The sequence below is a fragment of the Lithobates pipiens genome, unplaced genomic scaffold, assembly GCF_037356315.1.
Source record: "Lithobates pipiens isolate NorthernLeopardFrog02 unplaced genomic scaffold, aLitPip1_a1.2 Scaffold_16, whole genome shotgun sequence".
Classification (NCBI taxonomy): domain Eukaryota; kingdom Metazoa; phylum Chordata; class Amphibia; order Anura; family Ranidae; genus Lithobates; species Lithobates pipiens.
Window position 1 is genome coordinate 596,643,034 of NW_027507748.1, and position 22,313 is coordinate 596,665,346.

The 22,313-nt window shown below is 46.6% G+C and overlaps 1 protein-coding gene across 2 annotated transcripts in view; it reads right to left on the reverse strand.

Annotated features, from left to right (window-relative positions):
* The window catches only part of CUNH11orf65 (chromosome unknown C11orf65 homolog), a 72,726-nt gene that overhangs the window by 40,731 nt on the left and 9,682 nt on the right, over positions 1–22,313 (reverse strand). The window contains exons 2-6 of one of the 2 annotated variants that reach the window (XM_077483960.1): positions 18,460–18,577; positions 16,363–16,455; positions 15,223–15,276; positions 11,662–11,871; positions 9,062–9,195 (exon numbers count right to left, since the gene is read on the reverse strand). In XM_077483960.1, coding sequence (XP_077340086.1) covers positions 9,062–9,195; positions 11,662–11,871; positions 15,223–15,276; positions 16,363–16,455; positions 18,460–18,561 — 593 coding nt within the window. In that variant the 5' untranslated portion in view covers positions 18,562–18,577. Of the gene's footprint in view, positions 1–9,061; positions 9,196–11,661; positions 11,872–15,222; positions 15,277–16,362; positions 16,456–18,459; positions 18,648–22,313 lie in introns of both variants that reach the window. The other variant, XM_077483961.1, reaches the window with a different exon arrangement.

Consider the following 22,313-nt stretch of genomic DNA (forward strand, 5'->3'; position numbering starts at 1 on the left):
CCACCATACACTATACACCCCCCCCTCCCCACCCATACACCTTCCTCCCCCCCACCATACACTATACAAAAACATCCCCACATACACCGCCATACACTATATATACACCCCCCTCCCCCCACTATACACCCCCCTCCCCCACCATACAACAATAACTATACACCCCCATCCTCCCACCATACACTATACACCCCCCTCCCCCACCATACACCCCCATACACTATATATACACCCCCTCCTCCCACCATACACTATATATACACCCCCCTCCCCCCACCATACACTATACACCCTCTATACACTATATATACACCCCCCTCCCCCACCATACACCCCCCTCCCCCCACCATACACTATACACCCCCCCCTCCCCACCCATACACCTTCCTCCCCCCCACCATACACTATACACCCCCATCCCCCCACCATACACCCCCATACACTATATATACACCCCCCTCCCCCACTATACACCCCCCTCCCCCACCATACACCCCCACAATACACTATACACCCCCCATCCTCTACACCATACACTATACACCACCCCTCCCCCACCATACACCCCCATACACTATATATACACCCCCTCCTCCCACCATACACTATATGTAACCCCCCCCCACCATACACTATACACCCTCTATACACTATATATACACCCCCCTCCCCCACCATACACCCCCCTCCCCCCACCATACACTATACACCCCCCCTCCCCACCCATACACCTTCCTCCCCCCCACCATACACTATACACCCCCCATCCCCCCACCATACACCCCCATACACTATATATACACCCCCCTCCCCCCACTATACACCCCCCTCCCCCACCATACACCCCCCCCCCCACAATACACTATACACCCCCCATCCTCCCACCATACACTATACACCCCCCTCCCCCACCATACACCCCCATACACTATATATACACCCCCTCCTCCCACCATACACTATATATACACCCCCCTCCCCCCACCATACACTATACACCCTCTATACACTATATATACACCCCCTCCCCCACCATACACCCCCCTCCCCCCACCATACACTATACACCCCCATCCCCCCACCATACACCCCCATACACTATATATACACCCCCTCCACCACCATACACTATACATACACCCCCATACACTATATATACACCCCCCATACACTATACACCCCCCTCCCCACCATACACCCCCATACACTATATATACACCCCTCCCCCACCATACACTATACATACACCCCCATACATTATATATACACCCCCCTCCCCCACCATACACCCACCATACACTATATATACACCCCCCTCCCCCACCATACACTATACACCCCCCATCCCCCCACCATACACCCCCATACACTATATATACACCCCCTCCTCCCACCATACACTATACATACACCCCCATACACTATATATACACCCCCCTCCCCCCACCATACACTATACACCCTCCATACACTATATATACACCCCCCCTCCCCCACCATACACCCCCTCCCCCCACCATACACTATACACCCCCATCCCCCCACCATACACCCCCATACACTATATATACACCCCTTCCACCACCATACACTATACATACACCCCCATACACTATATATACACCCCCATCCCCCCACCATACACTATACACCCCCTCCCCACCATACACCCCCATACACTATATATACACCCCCTCCCCCACCATACACTATACATACACCCCCATACACTATATATACACCCCTCCCCCCACCATACACTATACATACACCCTCATACACTATATATACACCCCCCTCCCCCACCATACACCCACCATACACTATATATACACCCCCCCACCATACACCCCCCTCCCCCCCATCATACTCTATACACCCCCCTCCCCCACCATACACCTAACACCCCCCCTCCCCCACCATACTCCCCCCTCCCCCCACCATACACTATACACCCCCCTCCCCCACCATACACCCCCATACACTATATATACACCCCCTCCCCCCACCATACACTATACATCCCCCTCCCCCCACCATACACCCCCCCTCCCCCCACCATACACCCCCCTCCCCCCACCATACACCCCCCTCCCCCCACCATACACCCCCCTCCCCCCACCATACACTATACACACCCCCCATCCCCCACCATACACCCCCCTTCCCCATACACCATCCATATGTACAGTTCTCACCGGGTGACACTGTCCACTGCCCTACCGACACCGTCCACTGCTCTACCGACACCATCCACTGCCCTACTGACACCGTCCTCTGCTCTACTGACACCGTCCTCTGCTCTACTGACACCGTCCACTTCTCTACTGACACCGTCCACTGCCCTACTGACACCGTCCACTGCTCTACTGAACCGTTTACTGCTCCACTGACACCATCCACTGCTCTACTGACACCGTCCACTGCCCTACTGACACCGTCCACTGCCCTACCGACACCGTCCACTGCCCTACCGACACCGTCCACTGCCCTACCGACACCGTCCACTGCCCTACCGACACCGTCCACTGCCCTACCGACACCGTCCACTGCCCTACCGACACCGTCCACTGCCCTACCGACACCGTCCACTGCCCTACCGACACCGTCCACTGCCCTACCGACACCGTCCACTGCCCTACCGACACCGTCCACTGCCCTACCGACACCGTCCACTGCCCTACCGACACCGTCCACTGCCCTACCGACACCGTCCACTGCCCTACCGACACCGTCCACTGCCCTACCGACACCGTCCACTGCCCTACCGACACCGTCCACTGCCCTACCGACACCGTCCACTGCTCTACCGACACCGTCCACTGCCCTACCGACACCGTCCACTGCCCTACCGACACCGTCCTCTGCTCTACCGACACCGTCCACTGCTCTACCGACACCGTCCACTGCTCTACCGACACCGTCCACTGCTCTACCGACACCGTCCACTGCTCTACCGACACCGTCCACTGCTCTACCGACACCGTCCACTGCTCTACCGACACCGTCCACTGCTCTACCGACACCGTCCACTGCTCTACCGACACCGTCCACTGCTCTACTGAACCGTTTACTGCTCCACTGACACCGTCCACTGCTCTATTGACACCATTCACTGCTCCACTGACTCCATTCACTTCCCTACTGACACCGTCCGCTGCCCTACTGACACCGTCCGCTGCCCTACTGACACCGTCCGCTGCCCTACTGACACCGTCCGCTGCCCTACTGACACCGTCCGCTGCCCTACTGACACCGTCCCCTGCCCTACTGACACCGTCCCCTGCCCTACTGACACCGTCCGCTGCCCTACTGACACCGTCCGCTTCCCTACTGACACCGTCCGCTGCCCTACTGACACCGTCCGCTGCCCTACTGACACCGTCCACTGCCCTACTGACACCGTCCACTGCCCTACTGACACCGTCCACTGCCCTACTGACACCGTCCCCTGCCCTACTGACACCGTCCCCTGCCCTACTGACACCGTCCCCTGCCCTACTGACACCGTCCCCTGCCCTACTGACACCGTCCCCTGCCCTACTGACACCGTCCCCTGCCCTACTGACACCGTCCCCTGCCCTACTGACACCGTCCCCTGCCCTACTGACACCGTCCCCTGCCCTACTGACACCGTCCCCTGCCCTACTGACACCGTCCCCTGCCCTACTGACACCGTCCACTTCTTCTCTACTGACACCATCCGCTGCCCTACTGACACTGTCTGCTGCCCTACTGACACCGTCCTCTGCCTTACTGACACCATCATCTGCCCTACTGACACCATCATCTGCCCTACTGACACCATCATCTGCCCTACTGACACCATCATCTGCCCTACTGACACCATCCACTTCTCTACTGACACCATATACTGCCCTCCTGGCACCATCCACTGCCCTACTGACACCATCATCTGCCCTGCTGACACCATCATCTGCCCTGCTGACACCATCATCTGCCCTGCTGACACCATCATCAGCATCATCTGCCCTGCTGACACCATCATCTGCCCTGCTGACACCATCATCTGCCCTGCTGACACCATCATCTGCCCTGCTGACACCATCATCTGCCCTACTGACACCATCATCTGCCCTACTGATACCATCATCTGCCCTACTGACACTGTCCAATGCTCTACTGACACTGTCCACTTCTCTACTGACACCATATACTGCCCTACTGACACCGTCCACTGCCCTACTGACACCATCATCTGCCCTACTGACACTGTCCACTTCTCTACTGACACTGTCCACTGCCCTACTGACACTGTCCACTGCCCTACTGACACCGTCCACTGCCCTACTGACACCGTCCACTGCCCTACTGACACCGTCCACTGCCCTACTGACACCATCATCTGCCCTACTGACACCATCATCTGCCCTACTGACACTGTCCACTTCTCTACTGACACTGTCCACTTCTCTACTGACACTGTCCACTGCCCTACTGACACTGTCCACTGCCCTACTGACACCGTCCACTGCCCTACTGACACCGTCCACTGCCCTACTGACACCGTCCACTGCCCTACTGACACCGTCATCTGCCCTACTGACACTGTCCACTTCTCTACTGACACTGTCCACTTCTCTACTGACACTGTCCACTGCCCTACTGACACTGTCCACTGCCCTACTGACACTGTCCACTGCCCTACTGACACCGTCCACTGCCCTACTGACACCGTCCTCTGCTCTACTAGCTGACAGTGTCCACTTTTAAGGTAGGCTATTTTCACTGACAGTTCTTTTATTAATCAAATCATATTTTATGTATACGCTAATGCTTTTGTTTTTTACCATGCCCCTTTAAGTCTTCTCCCCCACTGTTAATGCAATTTGGCTACAGCCACTGTTCACCATAGCATACCTTCTTACTACTCCTTTTGGGTAACGCAAGATATTTTACAATCCTATAGTGCAGGGGTCATCAACCCCTGGTTCGCGGCCCACTACCGGGCCGTAGCGTCTATGTAGCCGGACTGCGGCAGGCTGTAAGGCTCCGGTGGATCAGAGAGGAAAGCGGGCGGGCGAATAAGAGAAGCGGGCTGGTGAGCAGAGATGACATCTCTCTCCGCCCACCTAGCATCCCTGCTCTTCCGCCCTCACAGCATACAGAATGTCAGAGGTGCGGCGGGGAGCAGAGAGATGACATCATCTCTCACTCTCCACCCCGCATCTCTGCTCTCCTGCCCTCATTTAAGAAAGACCACTGAACCAGTGTCACCAATGCAGTGACAATCCTCATCTGGTGGCACTGGCGGGTGATGTGGCAAGTGGCATTCCTCAACTGGTGACAGGCAGCCTGACAAGTGGCATTTCTCATCCGGTAGCAGGCGACATGGAAAGTGACACACTCAGGGCTCCCACTGATTCTGCATTATGGTGAGTTGAACTATTTCATTCATATTACAATGTAATATAAGAAATAATGCGCTTCAGTCATTCTGACACCATACCAACCATGGTGCCATGATGATGGAAGTACCAACAGCCGAACACCAGCTATTGTCCGATAAATTGCCAGCAAAATTCGATTACCCCCCCCACGCGTGTGCGTACATCACCCCCAGTCCCTCGCTGGGCCTTGGCACAATATTCTTCCACGCAGCCGGTCCCCAGTGCCAAAAAGGTTGGGGACCACTGCTATAGTGTGTACTACAAAAAAATTGCTGTGCACCGCAAAAATGTTCGGGTTTGGCTTGAAGAAAAGGTGGCAACCCTACTCCTGAGTATTTCTAGTAGTAGATCTGACATTGTAGGGAGTCAGTTTCCCAGCACCCCCTCCTGTACCGTCACTTGATTTTCCACTTCCTTCTCTCTTTCTGCTCCAAGAATCGAATGCTTCCTCTTCCCTTTGCCTACCCTTTACGTCTCTTTACTACTTTGCTAACCTGTTTTGTATACAACTTTTTAGTTGGCTTCTTGAGATGGTAACTCTCTCTAAAGCCCCATTCACACCTAGAATTTTTTTTGTGCGTGCTTTTTGAGTAACACGCATAGGGCAGCCCATTGATTTTAATGGCTTGCCCTATGGGTGAGAAGTGCGTCAAAAGCAACTCATGTAGCTTTTTGCCAAGTTCCAGTTTGCACATTTATTTGTTTGTTTTGTCACATATTTTGTGCATTTTTACTTGTGAAAAAACAAGCATTTGTTTCCCACAATTGGGATGCCATTAATAATGAATGGCGCCTCACGGGTAACGCATAGAAACTACTGTACTTTTTTTTTATATGGAAAAATTGTGATATTGCAAGAATGCTGGAAAAATAAAATATTCTATATGATATACAGTGGATATAAAAAGTCTACACACCCCTGTTAAAATGTCAGGTTTCTGTGATGTAAAAAAAAGAGACAAAGATAAATAATTTCAGAACTTTTTCCACCTTTAACAACTCGCCACCCACCTACCGTCAAATGACGGGGGATGGTGTGGGTCTTGTTCTGGGTGGACGTCATATGAAGGCAGACCGGTTTGGGCGCTCCCCCTCTACTGCGGGGGGTGCGTGGCGTGTTGCTAGGACACAGCGCCACCCCGATCTCTGTGAAGAGCCGCTGACGCGACTCTTTAACCATGTGATTGAATGTGTCCAATCACAGCTGGTCACATGTAAATACAGGAAGTGCTGGTAATCGGCTCTCATTGCCTCACACTAACAGAGTGTGCCGCAAGGAGAGCCAATCAGCGGAATATCCTTGTAGGGGAGAACAGGGCATGTAATCAGGGCACTGATCATCAGTAAAGCCCCAGAAGTGGCAATAATCAGTGTCCATGAGTGTTTCAGCGACACAAATCAGTGCCCATTACTGGTGCCAGTCAGTGCTGTCCATCAATTCCCATCAGTTCTGCCTATCTGTGCCACCTATCAGTGCCGCCTCATTAGCGCACATCAGTGAAGGAGAAAAATTACTTAATTACAAAGTGCCTCATTAGCGCACATCAGTGAAGGAGAAAAATTACTTAATTACAAAGTTGACTGTCTTTTTCTGGTAAAAAATAAAAAACCCAGCAGTGATTAAATACCACCAAAAGAAAGCTCTGTGTGAAGAAAATGCTAAAAAATTAATTTGGTTACAGTGTTGCATGGCCGTGCAATTGTCACTCAAAGTGTGACATCTCTGAAAGTTGAAAAATGGCCTGGGAAGGAAGGAGGTGAAAGTGCCCTGTATTGAGGTGGTTAATGTGACCTATAAACTGTACAACTCAGTTGAACAACAAACTGAAATCTTTTAGGTGAAGGCAAGATAAAATAATATGGTTGCATAAGTATGCACACCCTGAAACTAATACTTTGTTGAAGTACCGTTTGATGTTATTATAGCACTCAGTCTTTTTTGGGTATGAGTCTATCAGCATGGCACATCTTGACAATATTTGCCCACTCTTCTTTGAAAACACACTCCAAGTCTGTCAGATTGTGAGGGCATCTCTTGTGCACAGCCCTCTTCAGATCATCTCACAGATTTTTTATTGGATTCGGGTCTGGGCTCTGGCTGGGTCATACCAAAACTTTAATCTTCTTCTGGTGAAGCCATTTCTTTGTTGATTTGGATGTATGCTTTGGGTCGTTGTCATTCTGAAAGGTGAAGTTCCTCTTCATGTCCAGCTTTCTAGCAGATGCCTCAAAATGTTGTGCCAATAGATGCCTTGACGGAGGCCCCTGTTCCAGCTGAAGAAAAATAGCCCCAAAGCATGATGCTTCCAATACCATGCTTCACAGTGGGTATGGTGTTCTTTTGGAATTATGGGCAAAAAGTTCAACCTTGGTTTCATCAGACCATAACACATACTCCACATGCTTTTGGGAGACGTCATATGTGTTTTTGCAAAATTTAACTGGGCTTTGACGTTTTTCTTCGTAAGAAAAGGCTTCTGTCTTGCCATTCTGCCCCATGACCCAGGCATATGAAGAATATGGGAGATTGTTGTTACATGTACCACACAGTCTGTACTTGCCAGATATTCCTGCAGCTCCTTTAATGTTGCTGTAGGCCTCTTGGCATCATCCCTGACCATTTTTTTTTATAGTTTTTTTCATCAATTTTGGAGGGACTGTGGTAATGTCACTGTTGTGCCATATTTTCTCCAATTGATGCTGACTGTTTTCAATGTGTTCCATGTTATATCTAATGCCTTGAAAATTCTCTTGTACCCTTCTCCTGACTGATACCTTTTAACAATGAGATCCCTCTGGTGCTTTGGAAGCTCTCTGCGGACCATGGCTTTTGCTATAGGATGCGACTAGGAAAATGTCAGGAAAAACTTACTAGAACAGTTGAACTTTATTTGGGGTTAATCAGAGGCACTTGAAATGATGGCAAGTGCGTACTGGTTACTATTTAACATGAGTTTGAATGTGATTGCTTAATTCTGAACACAGCTACATCCCCATTTATAAGAGGGAGAGGGTGTACCTATCCAACCACATTATTATTTTTTTATCCCCCCCCCCCTAAAAGATATCAGTTTGTTTTTCAATTGAGTTGTACAGTTTATAGGTCACATTTAAAAAGGTGGAAGCAGTTCTGAAATGATTTATCTTTGTCTCATTTTTTTTTACATCACAGAAACCTGACATTTTAACAGGGTTGTGTAGACTTTTTATATCCATTGTACCAGAGTATTCTTAAAGCAATTATTTGTGTTCAAAAGTTATTTGTCTTTCAGAGGGCACAGAGTAAATTAGAAGAGAGTGGGTAAGCAGATAGGTAGTAGATGGTACGTAGTATGCAACTTCATCCATCGATGTTGTTTGATTCCCCGCGGGGCTGAGAGAAAGAAATCTTAATGTGTATGGCCAACTTGGGGCAGCAATCAAAGGGCGCCTTGATTATTTGTAAGGCCAACAGCCTTTTTGGATGTTATATACTGTACATTGTTTTAAATCTGGAGCATGTTTTGGTATAGTAGAGAAGAAAATACCTATGTACATTTACAGTTATTATATGGAAGGTTCAGCTAAGTTTTTCCAATTACCGGTAATTACCGTTCTAGAGAGGCCTTTAAAAAGGTTCTACATAACATACAGCTGCACTATCTACTCACATCTTTCTCATCCAGTCAATTTTTCGTTGCTTTTGTTTTTTTAATACATCCTGTATCCTCTGCAGTTTGTTGTGGTTGAACTGGACCCTCTTCTTATTATCAGCTGCAGTCACTTCATCTAAGCTGTCAAAGACCTGAGGAGATAAAGAAATGGGGTTAGTAAAAATGTATTATTGGGCATGTAATATCCTGCTGAGCTACTGAGCAATTCCATCAAATGCAGCAAGGATCTATAATGAGACTGTTTCCTTCTAGGTAGATAGACATTGGCTTTAATTCCCCTTTTTTTTTTTTTTTTTTTAAATACAGACAAAATGTATTACAGTAAATATAAAAATTAAAAGGGGCCACTAAATACCGTATATACATAATACAGCTCTCAGACATGTTCCACGGCACAAGAAACCTAAATACTTTTTTAGTTCATGGGTACTCTCAAAGATAATTTTATCTTCTTAAACTTATTTTTTAAATTATTTCTACCTCCAACCTCAAGTCCTATACTCTTCTAATTTTAGTGAATGGCCACGTGCCTTATTAAATTCTCTTATGTGGAAAAGATTTATCCCTATTGTGGGGTCACCAGTACGGTACATCCTTCCTGAAGACTGGTGCCCAGAACTGGACAGCATACTTCAGGTGCCGCCGGAGTAGAAAAATTATCGTTTTATCTCTGGAGTTAGTCCCCTTTTTAATGCATGTCAATATGTTTGCTTTGCTTGCAGCAGCTTGGCATGGCATGCCATTGCTGAGCCTGTCATCTACTAGGACCCCCAGGTCCTTTTCCATCCTAGATTCCACCAGAGGTTCTCTCCCTAGTGTATAGATTGCATTCATATTTTTGCCACCAAAATGCATTATTTTACATTTTTCCACATTAAACCTCATTTGCCATGTACTTGCCCACCCCATTAATTTGTTCAGATCTTCTTGCAAGGTTTCCACTTCCTGCAGAGAAGTTATTGCCCTGCTTAGCTTAGTATCACCCACAAATATAGAGATTGAGCTGTTTATCCCATCCTCCAGGTTATTTATGAATAAATTAAATAGGATTGGTCCCAGGACAGAAGTCTGGGGGACCCCACTTTCCACCCCTGACCATTCCAACTACTCCCCATTTATCACCACCCTCTGCACTCGCCCCTGTAGTCAGTTTTCAATCAATGTACTCACCCTATGGTCCATGCCAATGGACCTTACTTTGTACAGGAAACGTTTATGGGGAACTGTATCAAATGCTTTTGCAAAACCCAGATACACCACATCTGCGGGCCTTCCTTTATCTAGATGGCAACTCAGGTCCCCCACATCAAACCATGGGGAAGATTTACTAAAACTGGAGCACTCAGAATCTGGTGCAGTTGTGATTACACTGTCTAGTACATCACAGTTAAACAAATGATTCATACATTCCCATTTTGTTAAAGTGTTTAATCTAGGAATCAAATACAATAGAATCACAGAAGTCCTTTACAGAAACAGTGTATCATAGGTGGTTCAGCTCGGAGGTGCTCTACATGTTACGCGTTCTATGAAACGCTTCATCAGGAGCTTATGAAGTTTTTTTTTAAAAACATTACCCAATAATCCTCCAGCTGCACAAGTCCAGTGGTGCCCCACTCAGGGGGAGGATTAAAACGTAATGGGTGGTAGTGGTTGAACACCAACCCTAATATGAAATATATATTGGTCTCTCTTTTGAAGTTTCCAAGGAGGAATCAAGGACAAGTCTTCCTCACAACACTGGCCGCATATACCAGTATATACATATACAAAATAATGTTGTGTCTATGCCTAAAAAGTCCATCAATGTCAACAATAGTTGTTTCTTCCATAGTAAGCTCACGTTCATATTGGGCTGATTTGGCATGTGATTCGTGATTTGCATGTGATTTGACATGTCAGATGTCTGTCAAATCGCCGCCCCCCCCCCCCCCCCCCCCCCCAAGTCGGACTACATTGCCGGTTTGAAATCGGTGCAAGTTCATCTGAACTTCCACGATTTCAAACCTGCATCAATGTGAACCTAGGCTAAAACCTGGAAGCTGATTGGTTTCTATGCAGAAGTGAGCCTGATTTTGCAATATCCAGCTTTAGTAAATAAACCCCCATGTCTTTATGGCCCTAGGGCACTGATATGTTGCAAACCTTGTCACAAAATTGGAAACACAATTGTCCAAAATGTCTTTGTACACTGTAGCAGTAATAGTACCTTTTGATGAAAATGGCAGACCTCAGTTTACAGGCGGAGCGGATCCAGATACTTTTGACTGTATAGTGCATTTCAAACATTTATGTTTCTTTGCTGGCTAATAGGGCGTAGTGTCTGGTATTGCCAGGACTGGGTTATCTCACCTCTGTAGCTGGCACCACCTCTGCCCCCTTCATTGTTTCCTCTCCAATTTTGAGTTTTATAGAAACTATATGGAGTAGAGTGAGAAGGAGGCTATGGATCATATCGCTGGGGTGAGGGGGGGGGGGGGGGGGGGGTTGTTATGATGGCCAAAAAGTAATAATGAAGTCTGGGTTGCTTTTTGTCATGACAGAATACATATATTATAAAGTAATGCAACAGATAGTACCATAATTCAATCACTGACCCTGAGTGTTAGGAGCCTCCAGCCATTGTTCTCCACCCGTTTGTACCAGCCGCTGTGGGTGTCCTCTGGAATGGCACCATGGTTATGGATTTGTTTTGGAAGCAGCTGTTTCACACATTGTTTGGTGTAGTCTTTAGGGCTATTGGCACACATATCCACAATTGGTCTGTGAGTAAACAACTTATAATATATGTTGGGTGGAAATTTTGTCTGCAAATGGAATTCAACAATTCAGTATAGTTTTTGCATTATTATTATTATACACTATGAGCATTTTAAGGTTTTGCCCCAATCTACACATCTAAATTTGAAGTGGACTCAACACTTTGTATAAAATGAATAGTACCAGGGGCGTAACTATAGGGGGTGCAGCAGTTGCGACCGCAACCGGGCCCTGTGATGCAGGGGGCCCATGCAGCCCCTTCTACATATGGCCAGCAGCAGCATAGGCAGCTAGGGGTATCAGTGCACCATGTACACGGGTGGCTGGAGGGTGACTAGCAGAGCTCCATGCTCGACTATCGCACTGGCTGCTCTTTAGTTGTGCATTCCCCGCATGACCTGTGTCCTCGGCCAGCTCCTCAGAGTACCCCTCTCCTGCTCCATGCATTGCCGCTCAGTCCGATGTCTGTTCTCCCCAGCCAGAGTCCCGCCCCCCCGAGTCCGGCCCAAACTGCACTGCATACTTCTCCTGGGTAAACAAACTTTAAGCACACATATGCAGTGCAGCCCTATGAGAGCCGCCCGGAGGACACCGCAGGCTTGTCTGCCAGCCCCCCTCCTCCCCCGTCATACACAGATAATGAAAGGTCTTTCTGGGAGATATGCTGATCACCCGTCCAGCACACTGGATGGAGCCCAGGCCAACATGGATGAGTGCGCGGCATACAGCTTGGTCATGGTGAGTGAGAGGACCCCATCCCCCACACACCATTACATACCCCCTCCATCTCCCCCTGGGGACAGGGACCCCTTCTCACGTGGGGACAGGGACCCCCACCTCCCCTGGGGACAGGGACCCCTTCTCACCTGGGGGCAGTAACTTCATCTGCCCTGGAGAAAAGGACCCCATTTCTTCTGGGGACGGGGACCCCATCCTGCCTAGGGACAGTCCCCCAATGGGGCACCTAAAAATTAAAAAAAAAATAATAACAAAAAACTACTGATACCAGTGGTGGAACTACAGGGCTCACAAAGGTCATACCTGTGACCATGCCCTGGAGTTACACCACCGGACTCGGAGGGAAGGGCCCTGGCTGGGGTTCAGGGGGGCCCTTCATGGTTTCTTGCATCGGGGCCCTGAAGGTTCTAGTTACGCCACTGAATAGTACAGAAGACAAACCTTACCGCTACCCCATCCCTGAGCTGTCTTTATCACAATTTGACAGATCCAATGTAGACCTCTAGTCATAATAGCAGATAATGAACAGATAGAAGATTAACATTGTGGGAAGCCAAATAACTGACATTTTCTCACGTTCGCTATATATGGTTATCATACTTCTACAAACATCTGGTAAACCAGATAAAAGATTGTACTGCTGCTGTTATCTTATATCTAGTTTACACAGTTCCATACAGTAAGATTAATTATTTGTACTATAGATTTTTGTACTCAGTTATGTTGATGAGTTAATATATAACAGATCGAAAAAAAATTACAGCAGAAACATGAGCTGTACAGAGTTGGATTATCCCAGGAGATGACAGAACATGTCACAGGGCACTGACTGGAGAAAACAATTAAATGGACACGTTCGAAAATCTACTCCAATTGCTATTTGTTATGTTTCCCTGCAATCATTGATGTTTGTAGTGTTGTTTGTCCTCCTCCTCTTTCCATTAACCCAAACATGTATGTTAGGCATTTCTCTGCGGATATTTTATTCTGAGGGTGGGTTAGTTGTAAGTGCACATCCACAACCCCGTAAATTCTCTGGGTGGCCTAAGGACAAGTTTGATGTAGACTAATATATCTTATGTAGATATAAAGCCAAAAATACACAGGTGATTTTGGCATGGTTGTCAGTTGCATGAGCCACTTGACTAGAAATTGGTCACTGGACATTGGTGTTGATTTACTAAAATTGCACAAAAATGTGCAGTTCTGCATAGAAACCAATCAGCTTCTATTTTTAAATTTTTTTTGTCAAAGCTTAACTGAACAAGCTAACATTAGAAGCCGATCGGCTACCACGCACAGCTGCACCAGATGTTGCACTTTCCCATCTTAGTAAATCAACTCCATTGTGTCCCCTAATTCATCTTGTTTGGCAAACTGTTGACAGCCAGTCCAAATCCCAAACATGTCAAGGCCATGCATTAATCAGTTCACTTGATGCTCTGGGACAGATATTAGGATTATCTGACTTTTCTGACCAGGTACCTGTCAAACTCTTTGGACAGAATGTTAATAAGTCCATCTCTTATTTCAGACAGACTTTCCTAGGAACAGTAGTGCTAATTAAGACAGCTCTCATTGAAGAACATGGGATTTTTACATGTGACATTGTAGCAGTGTGAACTTAGCCTTGAAGCTATGTCAACTGCTCAGATTTCCCTTTTATATAAAATAATTAAAAAAAGGGTCTGTTAGCCCAAAATTACTATTTCATATACAGATTACGGTTGGTTTACTAAAACTGGAGAGTGACAAATCCGGTGCAGCTCTGCACAAAAAAAATAAAAAATCAGCTTCCAGTTTTTTGTCAAAGCTTAACCATATCTTCACAAGATTTCACACTCTCCAGTTTTAGTAAGTAAACCCCGTTGTGTCTGCTATGAAAATGAAACAGAGAGAGTGGGTGTATTCTCAATATACTGTGCATTAGGTACAGGTCGCAGAGCACTGAGATATTAGGCCATAAACCCTGAGAGACAAACTATTCTAATGTACAGTGCTCCAGCATCTAGAAGAAACTAAAATATCAGAAGGTCTGACACTAAGTGCTTACACCAAAAAAGCTATCAAAGGCTGAGCCCCCTGAAGATATTGCTGGTCTTGGGTAGAAACTGACAGACAGAAATGCTTGCAATGAATGTCACTGCTTGAGTTCCCAGCTCTAACCCCTCAACCTTGCCATAATCATTAAGAAGTTATGAAAAGGAGTCTCACGGAAACCTCTCTTTACATCATATTACTATTATCACCAGGTTCTCAGTAGGTCCTCACTGTTACATAGAAGGGATTTGCCACCATTTTAACTAGGGAGTCTTGTGACTTCTCAACAGCCCCTTCCTCTACTTTTTTCTAGATTTTGGCAAAATGTAACAGAGGGGTGCTAAAATTTTTTTACAGTCTATAAACCCTGTGACGTGGTGCAAACTCTTTGAATCCCGCTGTCCTAGATACAGACAATGAACAATGGTAAATACAGCCCGCCCACATCCACCTAAAGCTATAAATGTCCCTGCTTGTGCTCAGTAGCAGCTTTGCTAAAAAAAAAAAAATCCCCACATTTCACAGCAATATAAAAAATGGCCCAGTTTTTGGATAGCCAACCATAAAACAACCATTTAGAGATGTAGCCACTCAAACAGTATAATGAAGATTGTACTTACTCCTCCTAGTCTGAACCTGACATGTACTCCAGCTGCAGCATCGATCAGTTCTGCCTGCCAAAAGAATGATGACAAATGAGATGTTACACCTTGATAATGCTCCCTATCTAGATCTAATCAATCTAAGGGTCTTCAACAATTGTGAATCTATGGAACCCAGCTTTCCATGGAGACCTGTTTACACAATAACAGCCAAAGCCTATCCCCCTGTAGGGTCGAGGTGTGGAGGACATGATGAGCAGAATATAAACCTTGGCCAATTCCACTTGGTGATTCGCTGATAAACCAGTGCCTAAACTGTCATCCTGCAGCTTGGTTATATTAGCCCCTCTCCTCTACATAAAGTATAACTGGAAACTTGGCAAACTCAGGTGTGCACATTTTGGCATAATTTGCTGTTGCTTTTCCCTGTGAGGTGGGTTAGGTCTTGCCCATGTGCTGACCACCGTTTTACTACTTGCTGAAGGTATGTTTCATAGTTCGTTAGGTTGAATAAAGACACCAGTCCATCAAGTTCAACCTGAGTGTCTACAATTGTCCCTATCCCTGTACATTGCACACTCACATCGGTCCATGCCCTTAAAGAGCCCACAATCCAAGGTCCCCATTCATATACTATGGCCAATTTTTTTGACAGAAGCCAATTAATCTACCTGCATGTCTTTGGATTGTGGGAGGAAACCGGAGTACCCGGAGGAAACCCACGCAGGCACAGGGAGAACATGCAAACTCCAGGCATGTAGTGTCGTGGTTGGGATTTGAACCAGCGACCCTTCTTACTGCTAGGTGAGAGTGCTAACCACTACACCACTGTGCTGCCTTCTAAGGTTCTGCACTTCTTACTAATACTAGTTTGCCCCCTTTCCTCCATTAAATGTCTTTCATTGCTCACTTGACAGGACCATCTACTGACTATAGCACCAGAAGAATGCTCTGGTTGGTAAACTTTGGGGTAAAATATTGATTGGGTGACCCAAGATGTTTTCATTTTTTCCAATCAATTACCTTTCTCGGTAAAGGATATGGACTGAACTAAGATATTCATTCCCCCCACCCCCACTCCATAATAAATCCTAGTATACCTAAACTGATAGTATTATAGAAGATATCAATAAAAAAGCAAGCACACAATGTACTTACCTCTATAGGATTTATACATTTAAGCAAAAGCTTTGGGTCTCCTTGTGCTTTAAAATTGATGAGATTTTTGAGATACCTAAAAACATTCATGTCCTAAAAAAGAGAAGAGCATGTGAAATGCAGGAAAGACCTTTTGGAAAGGAAGGAGTAGAGGAATATATGTGGCCCAAAACACACTACTCTGATATGTCTGCTTTATGGAAACCATAGTTTCTGTATAGTGCACTGATGAGGCTAATGAGCTCAAAACAGTTCTAAGGTAAGTGATTCTATATTTTTGTCTATATCTGTGCTATAAACTAGCTAAATACATGGTTTGCCATACAAGGAGTAAAATAAGTATTTGCATGACCCTATGCCAGTGATGGCGAACCTTGGCACCCCAGATGTTTTGGAACTACATTTCTCATGATGCTTCACTACACTGCAGAGTGCATGAGCATCATGGGAAATGTAGTTCCAAAACATCTGGGGTGCCAAGGTTCGCTATCACTGCCCTATGCACTGTGTAATTGGAAATGCAATTTACAATGATACATGTAAATGCCTATTTGCTTTATAACAGTGGTCTCCAAACTGCGGCCCATGGGCTGAATGGAGCCTTTTGCTTGCCTTTATCTGGCCCTCAAGGCACTATTCTTCCCCGTGACACTAACAAGGGGCACCATTCCTTCCACTGATACCAACAGTGGGGAAGTATTCCTCTCACCGACACCAGCAATGGGGCATTTTTCCTTCCACTGACACCAGTGATATGACACTATTCCTCTCACTGACACTATCAATGGGGCATAATTCCTCCCACTGATATACACAATTTGGCACGATTCCTCCCACTAATATCAATGATGGGGCACTATTCCTCCTTCTACTGACTACGGGCACTATGTAATTGTTTTAATTCCACTGACGCTGGGGCAATTTATATTTTCACTAGCCACAGTCTGGAACCCCTAAAGTCCGAAGGACAGTAAACTGGCCCTTTGTTTAGAAAGTGTGGAGACCCCTGCTTTACTTCACAATATTTTTTAAGGAAGGGCCTTCTAGCTTCTTTAGAACTACATCAGCAAAATTTGAATGGCTTAAGAGGTCAAGGAAAGTAGAAGGCCAAGGTCTAATCACTAGTAATGCCTGTAGACCCTCTGCAGCCAAGAAAGCAGATTTTCATAGAATGAATAAAGCACCAGGATCCTTGCACTGCAGGTCCTCAGGCAGAGGTTCCTCTCCATCAAGGAGAACAGTGAACAGCACAGAAATGACATCACCAAATCTCAAACCAAATCTGGAGAGACTTTAAATCGGAAGCAGTTGTGCCTTGGATGATCTCACACTGCAGATTTACAACTATGGAGGCTCAAGGCACGAGTGTGCCTAGGTGCAGGAAGTGTACTATCAATTTTTAGGATAAATTAGGGCATAAGGTACGGTTTCACTTTTTGGGTGTAGGTCCCCTCAACTGTATAATTTTAACTGTAAGAAAAAGAGGAAACAAAAATGTTTTTTTCCCCTGCAGTTACAATCACAGTGTGATCAGACAAGGGACAGTAAGTGGCCTTTTAATAGAGCATCCAATTTTTTTTTTTTACTGCTTGTGGTTCACCATATGCTTTATCTACCCCCCTTCCCAAAAGTTTGCTTTTACCTGAAGTTCTGCACATAAGCTGCACAATATAGGATAAGGACTCATAGCAAGTGTTCTTAGTATCAGGTATCAGGTATTGACCTTTGGGAGAGTCTCGTATTTCTTGGCAAATATGTTTTTTATTATTATGCCAGAAAAAAAAAATCTCAGTACAACTATTTTTGAACAATAGATGTTATAAACACAGATCTAAGTACAAAAATGTACAAATCATATTTTATGAAACTATTAACATAGCTCTATAAAAATTAGTATGCTTACACAAACACATGTAATATGTATGACATGGGGCCTTGGTATTTTATTAAAGAAAAATAAAATATTTTATTGGATGTTAACAAGACTTCCTCAAATAGTGTCCTGAACATGGTCATAATTGTGCACAGCTGATGTGACAACGGAGCTCACTGAGGTCATTATCCACATCATAAAACATATTTGTCTTTAATACTTACTAGAATCCTGCGGAACGCCCTCTGGATTACACGAGCGGCTTTGTCCTGCTCCACACTGTACACATCAGGACAACTTGTCACGGAACCACTCGGGTCTTCCATTGTGATTTGTTCACCACTAAAACAAAGTTGTAATGGAAGGCATGAGCTATGATGATGATGTACATATATTCTTTTTCATTTAATGGCTGGAAAATGATGAACAAATGATTAACAAAATTGGTAAGTTTAACAGAAATGAGCACATCATATTTTATGGTAAAAAGTGAATTATCTACAGAAGATAGTAGAAACTTACCTAACCTGTGCATACGCTGCTGACCACTGCTACATTGAAGAGAAACCGTGGAGTGAAGTTTCTTTATAAACCGACACTTCCAGGAGTGTCAATTTTCTGTGTCCTCGCTGGGCTAAGGACAGCAGTAGTAGGAACCACTGAGTAGAGTAAGGGACAGAGCAGATAGACACTTACAAAAGTCTTCAGGAGCATCTGTCTCTTCTGAATTTTGTAGCCAGCCCCTTATGTCATGTTGCTGGGTCCACCTACAGCCCATTGTGTGCCCCTGCAGCATCCTGGGATATGTGACATGAATATCTCAGGAGTGTGCGGGACAGGAACATGTCATTCTCACCTAGACGAGAATGGCTGTGGGAGGGCAGGGCTGGATGAAAAAAATAAAATAAAATGTAAATAAACAAATAGCAGCATATATCATGGATGGAGAGATAAGTGAAGGAAGCTAAAAGTAAATCTGAGAGGCGAAGGTAAGCTGTACTAAGCCCATCGATTTAAAGGTTTCAAAAAACAGTTACATTTCTGGCATGTCAGGAATGCTGTCACATTTGCTTGTGCTGTCAACCAAACTGTTAAACCATCAAATGGCTGGTGTCATAACTGATCACATGTGCAGTAACATGGCCGTTACAGACAGGGCTGGTGCAAGGATTTTTGACACCCTAGGTGAAACCTCATTTTTCCGCCCCCCCTGGCTCCACCCCTGACTCCACCCCCTTTGCCCTGCTCATGTAATCCCCACCTTTTTAATGACCGCTACTATTTTGCATGCAACACTTTGCTAGACCAGCTAAATTTTACAGTTTTGCCCCAAACCAGGTTTTGGATCAAATAATTCAAAACGAATTTTTGCGCCCATCAAATACAGACTCACCAGCACCCATCAATGCCACTTTACCAGCGTCCATCAAATACAGACTCACCAGCACCCATCAATTCCGCTTCACCAGCGCCCGTCAAATACCATATCACCTGCGCCAATGAAATACAGACTCACCAGTGCCCACCAATGACACTTCACCAGCGCCCATCAAATACAGACTCACCAGCGCCCATCAATGCCACTTCACCAGCACACATCAAATACAGACTCACCAGCGCCCATCAATGCCACTTCACCAGCACACATCAAATACAGACTCACCAGTGCCCATCAATGCCACTTCACCAGCACCCGTCAAATACCATGTCACCAGCGCCCATCAAATACAGACTCACCAGTGCCCACCAAATACAGACGGATCAGCGCCCATCAATGCCGCTTCACCAGCACCCGTCAAATACCATGTCACCAGCGCCCATGATCCAATAGAGACTCAGCAGTGCCCATAAAATACAGGGGGGGGGGGGACATTTTAGCAGATCAGTCAATATATAATACATATACATTCACACACATTTTAAAATGACATTTCATATACAATCTCATTAAGAGAGAAAACAACAGTTTTTACTTATTCCACCAGTGACACCTGTTTCTCACTGGCACCCACTCTGCTGTATTGTCTGTGTACGGTGTACTTGCTGCTTCTGTTCTGTGTCCTGTGGTGCCTCTTCCTGTTACAGCCAGGCCAGGCTGCACCTGTCCCAAAGCCCGGAGAGCTGCCGCCAGGCGCCACGCAGCCATGCATCCCATGATGCTTGCATCCTCCATCCATCCATGATCCATACTCCGTTCCAGGAGCGCGTGGGGGGGCGGGGCCGGGGGAACTGTGTTGCCGGAGTCTGGAGAGTGGCCTCGGCGAGATGAGTCATGATGTCATGTGACAGACTGAGACTGACAGACAGTCAGAGAGCGGAGGCGGAGGGGGAGGGGGGGTGGAGGGCGCTACTGCTGCCTGACACAGTGACACACACAGAGAGCGCCCAGGGGTTTACTGGCTGGCTCGCTGCAGAGCAGAGAGGGGGGATGTCTGTGTGGAATGTAATGTGTGTTTACATCAGCGGAACGGAGGGGGGCGGGGGGGGGGGGGGTTGGTGGCGGCGCTGCTTGACATGGTCAGTGCACTGTGCAGGAGTACTGTGCTGGGCGCCCTAGGCGGTTGCCTAGTCCGCCTAGTAGTAGCACCGGCCCTGGTTACAGATCAAACAGAGGCCAAGATGGCAGTTTCCTTGGCTGAAAAAGATAGAAGGGTTTAGTTTTGCTTTAAATACTTTTTTTTTGCAACTACCTATTTTGCCAGTAAGCTTGTTTGGTTGGTGGAGTCATAATAAAGTGTAACTCTGGACAAACAGTTTAACCACTAGAGATCCACGCTATAGCCAAATGACGGCTACAGCGCGGACCTCCTTTGCCGGGACTACGTCTATTGATGTCGTCCCATGCACGAGCAGCCTGCGTTCCCCCTGAGGGGCACAAGCGGCCTGCGCGCCCCCTGAGGGGAGCGTGCGGCGTGCTCTATGAGACTCGCCTGATCACGAATCCGAGAAAGGGGTCGATCCCGACCCCTTACCACGTGATCAGCTGTCAGCCAATGACAGCTGATCATGTGATACAACGGAGCCGGTAATCGGCTATTTTTCCTCCTCGCGCTGACAGCCCAAGGAGAAAAAAAAAGAGCCGATCACCGGCGGCCGTGATCGGGACATCAGTCCCGATCACGGCCAGCTTACCAGTGCCCACCTGCTCCCTGCCAGTGCCACCTCACGAATAAATAAGTGCCACCCATCAGTGCCCACAATCTGCCTCAACAACGGTGCTGCACCCCAGTGCCACATATCCGTGCCCATCAGTGTCATCTACCAGTGCCCATCAGTGCCACCTATCAGTGCCCATCAGTCCCATCTATCAGTGGTACCTATCAGTGCCTCTTAGTGCCACCCATCCGTGCCATCTTATCTGTGCCCATCTTTGCCCATCAGTGCCGCCTTATCTGTGCCTATCGGTGCCACCTTACCTGTGCCTATTAGTGCCGCCTTAACTATGCCTATCAGTGCCCACCAGTGCAGCCTATCAGTGCCGCCTCATCAGCGCACTTCAATGAAGGAGAAAAATGACCTGTTTGCAAAATTTTATAACAAACTATTAAACATGATTTTTTATTTATTTTTTATTTTGCATTTTTTTTGTTTGTTTAGCAAAAAATAAAACTCCCAGCTGTAATTAAATACCACCAAAAGAAAGCTCGATTTGTGGGGAAAAAATGATAAAAATTTCATTTGGGTACAGTGTTGTATGCCCGCGCAATTGTCATCCAAAGTGCATCAGCGCTGAAAATTGGTCTGGGCAGGAGGGGGATTTAAGTGCCCAGTAAGCAAGTGGTTAATGTACAGTTTAACCAACCTGGCCATCATTTGTCTATAGGCTGGGCAGGAAATTCACAGTTGCGGGTGAATGTCATATGATGTCTTCCTGGAGCGTGCCCCGCAGTCCATGCTGCTGTGCAATCTGTCACCCGTTGTGTCCACCACACACAGCTGATGACTGATCAGTGTATTGGCTGCTGCTGATACCATGTAACTGCTGTGACCAAACAGAAGATCACATGGCAAATTGTGAAAAAGTTATGTAAAAAAATTACAACTTCAAAAAAACTTGCAATGTCTCTTACTAAATACA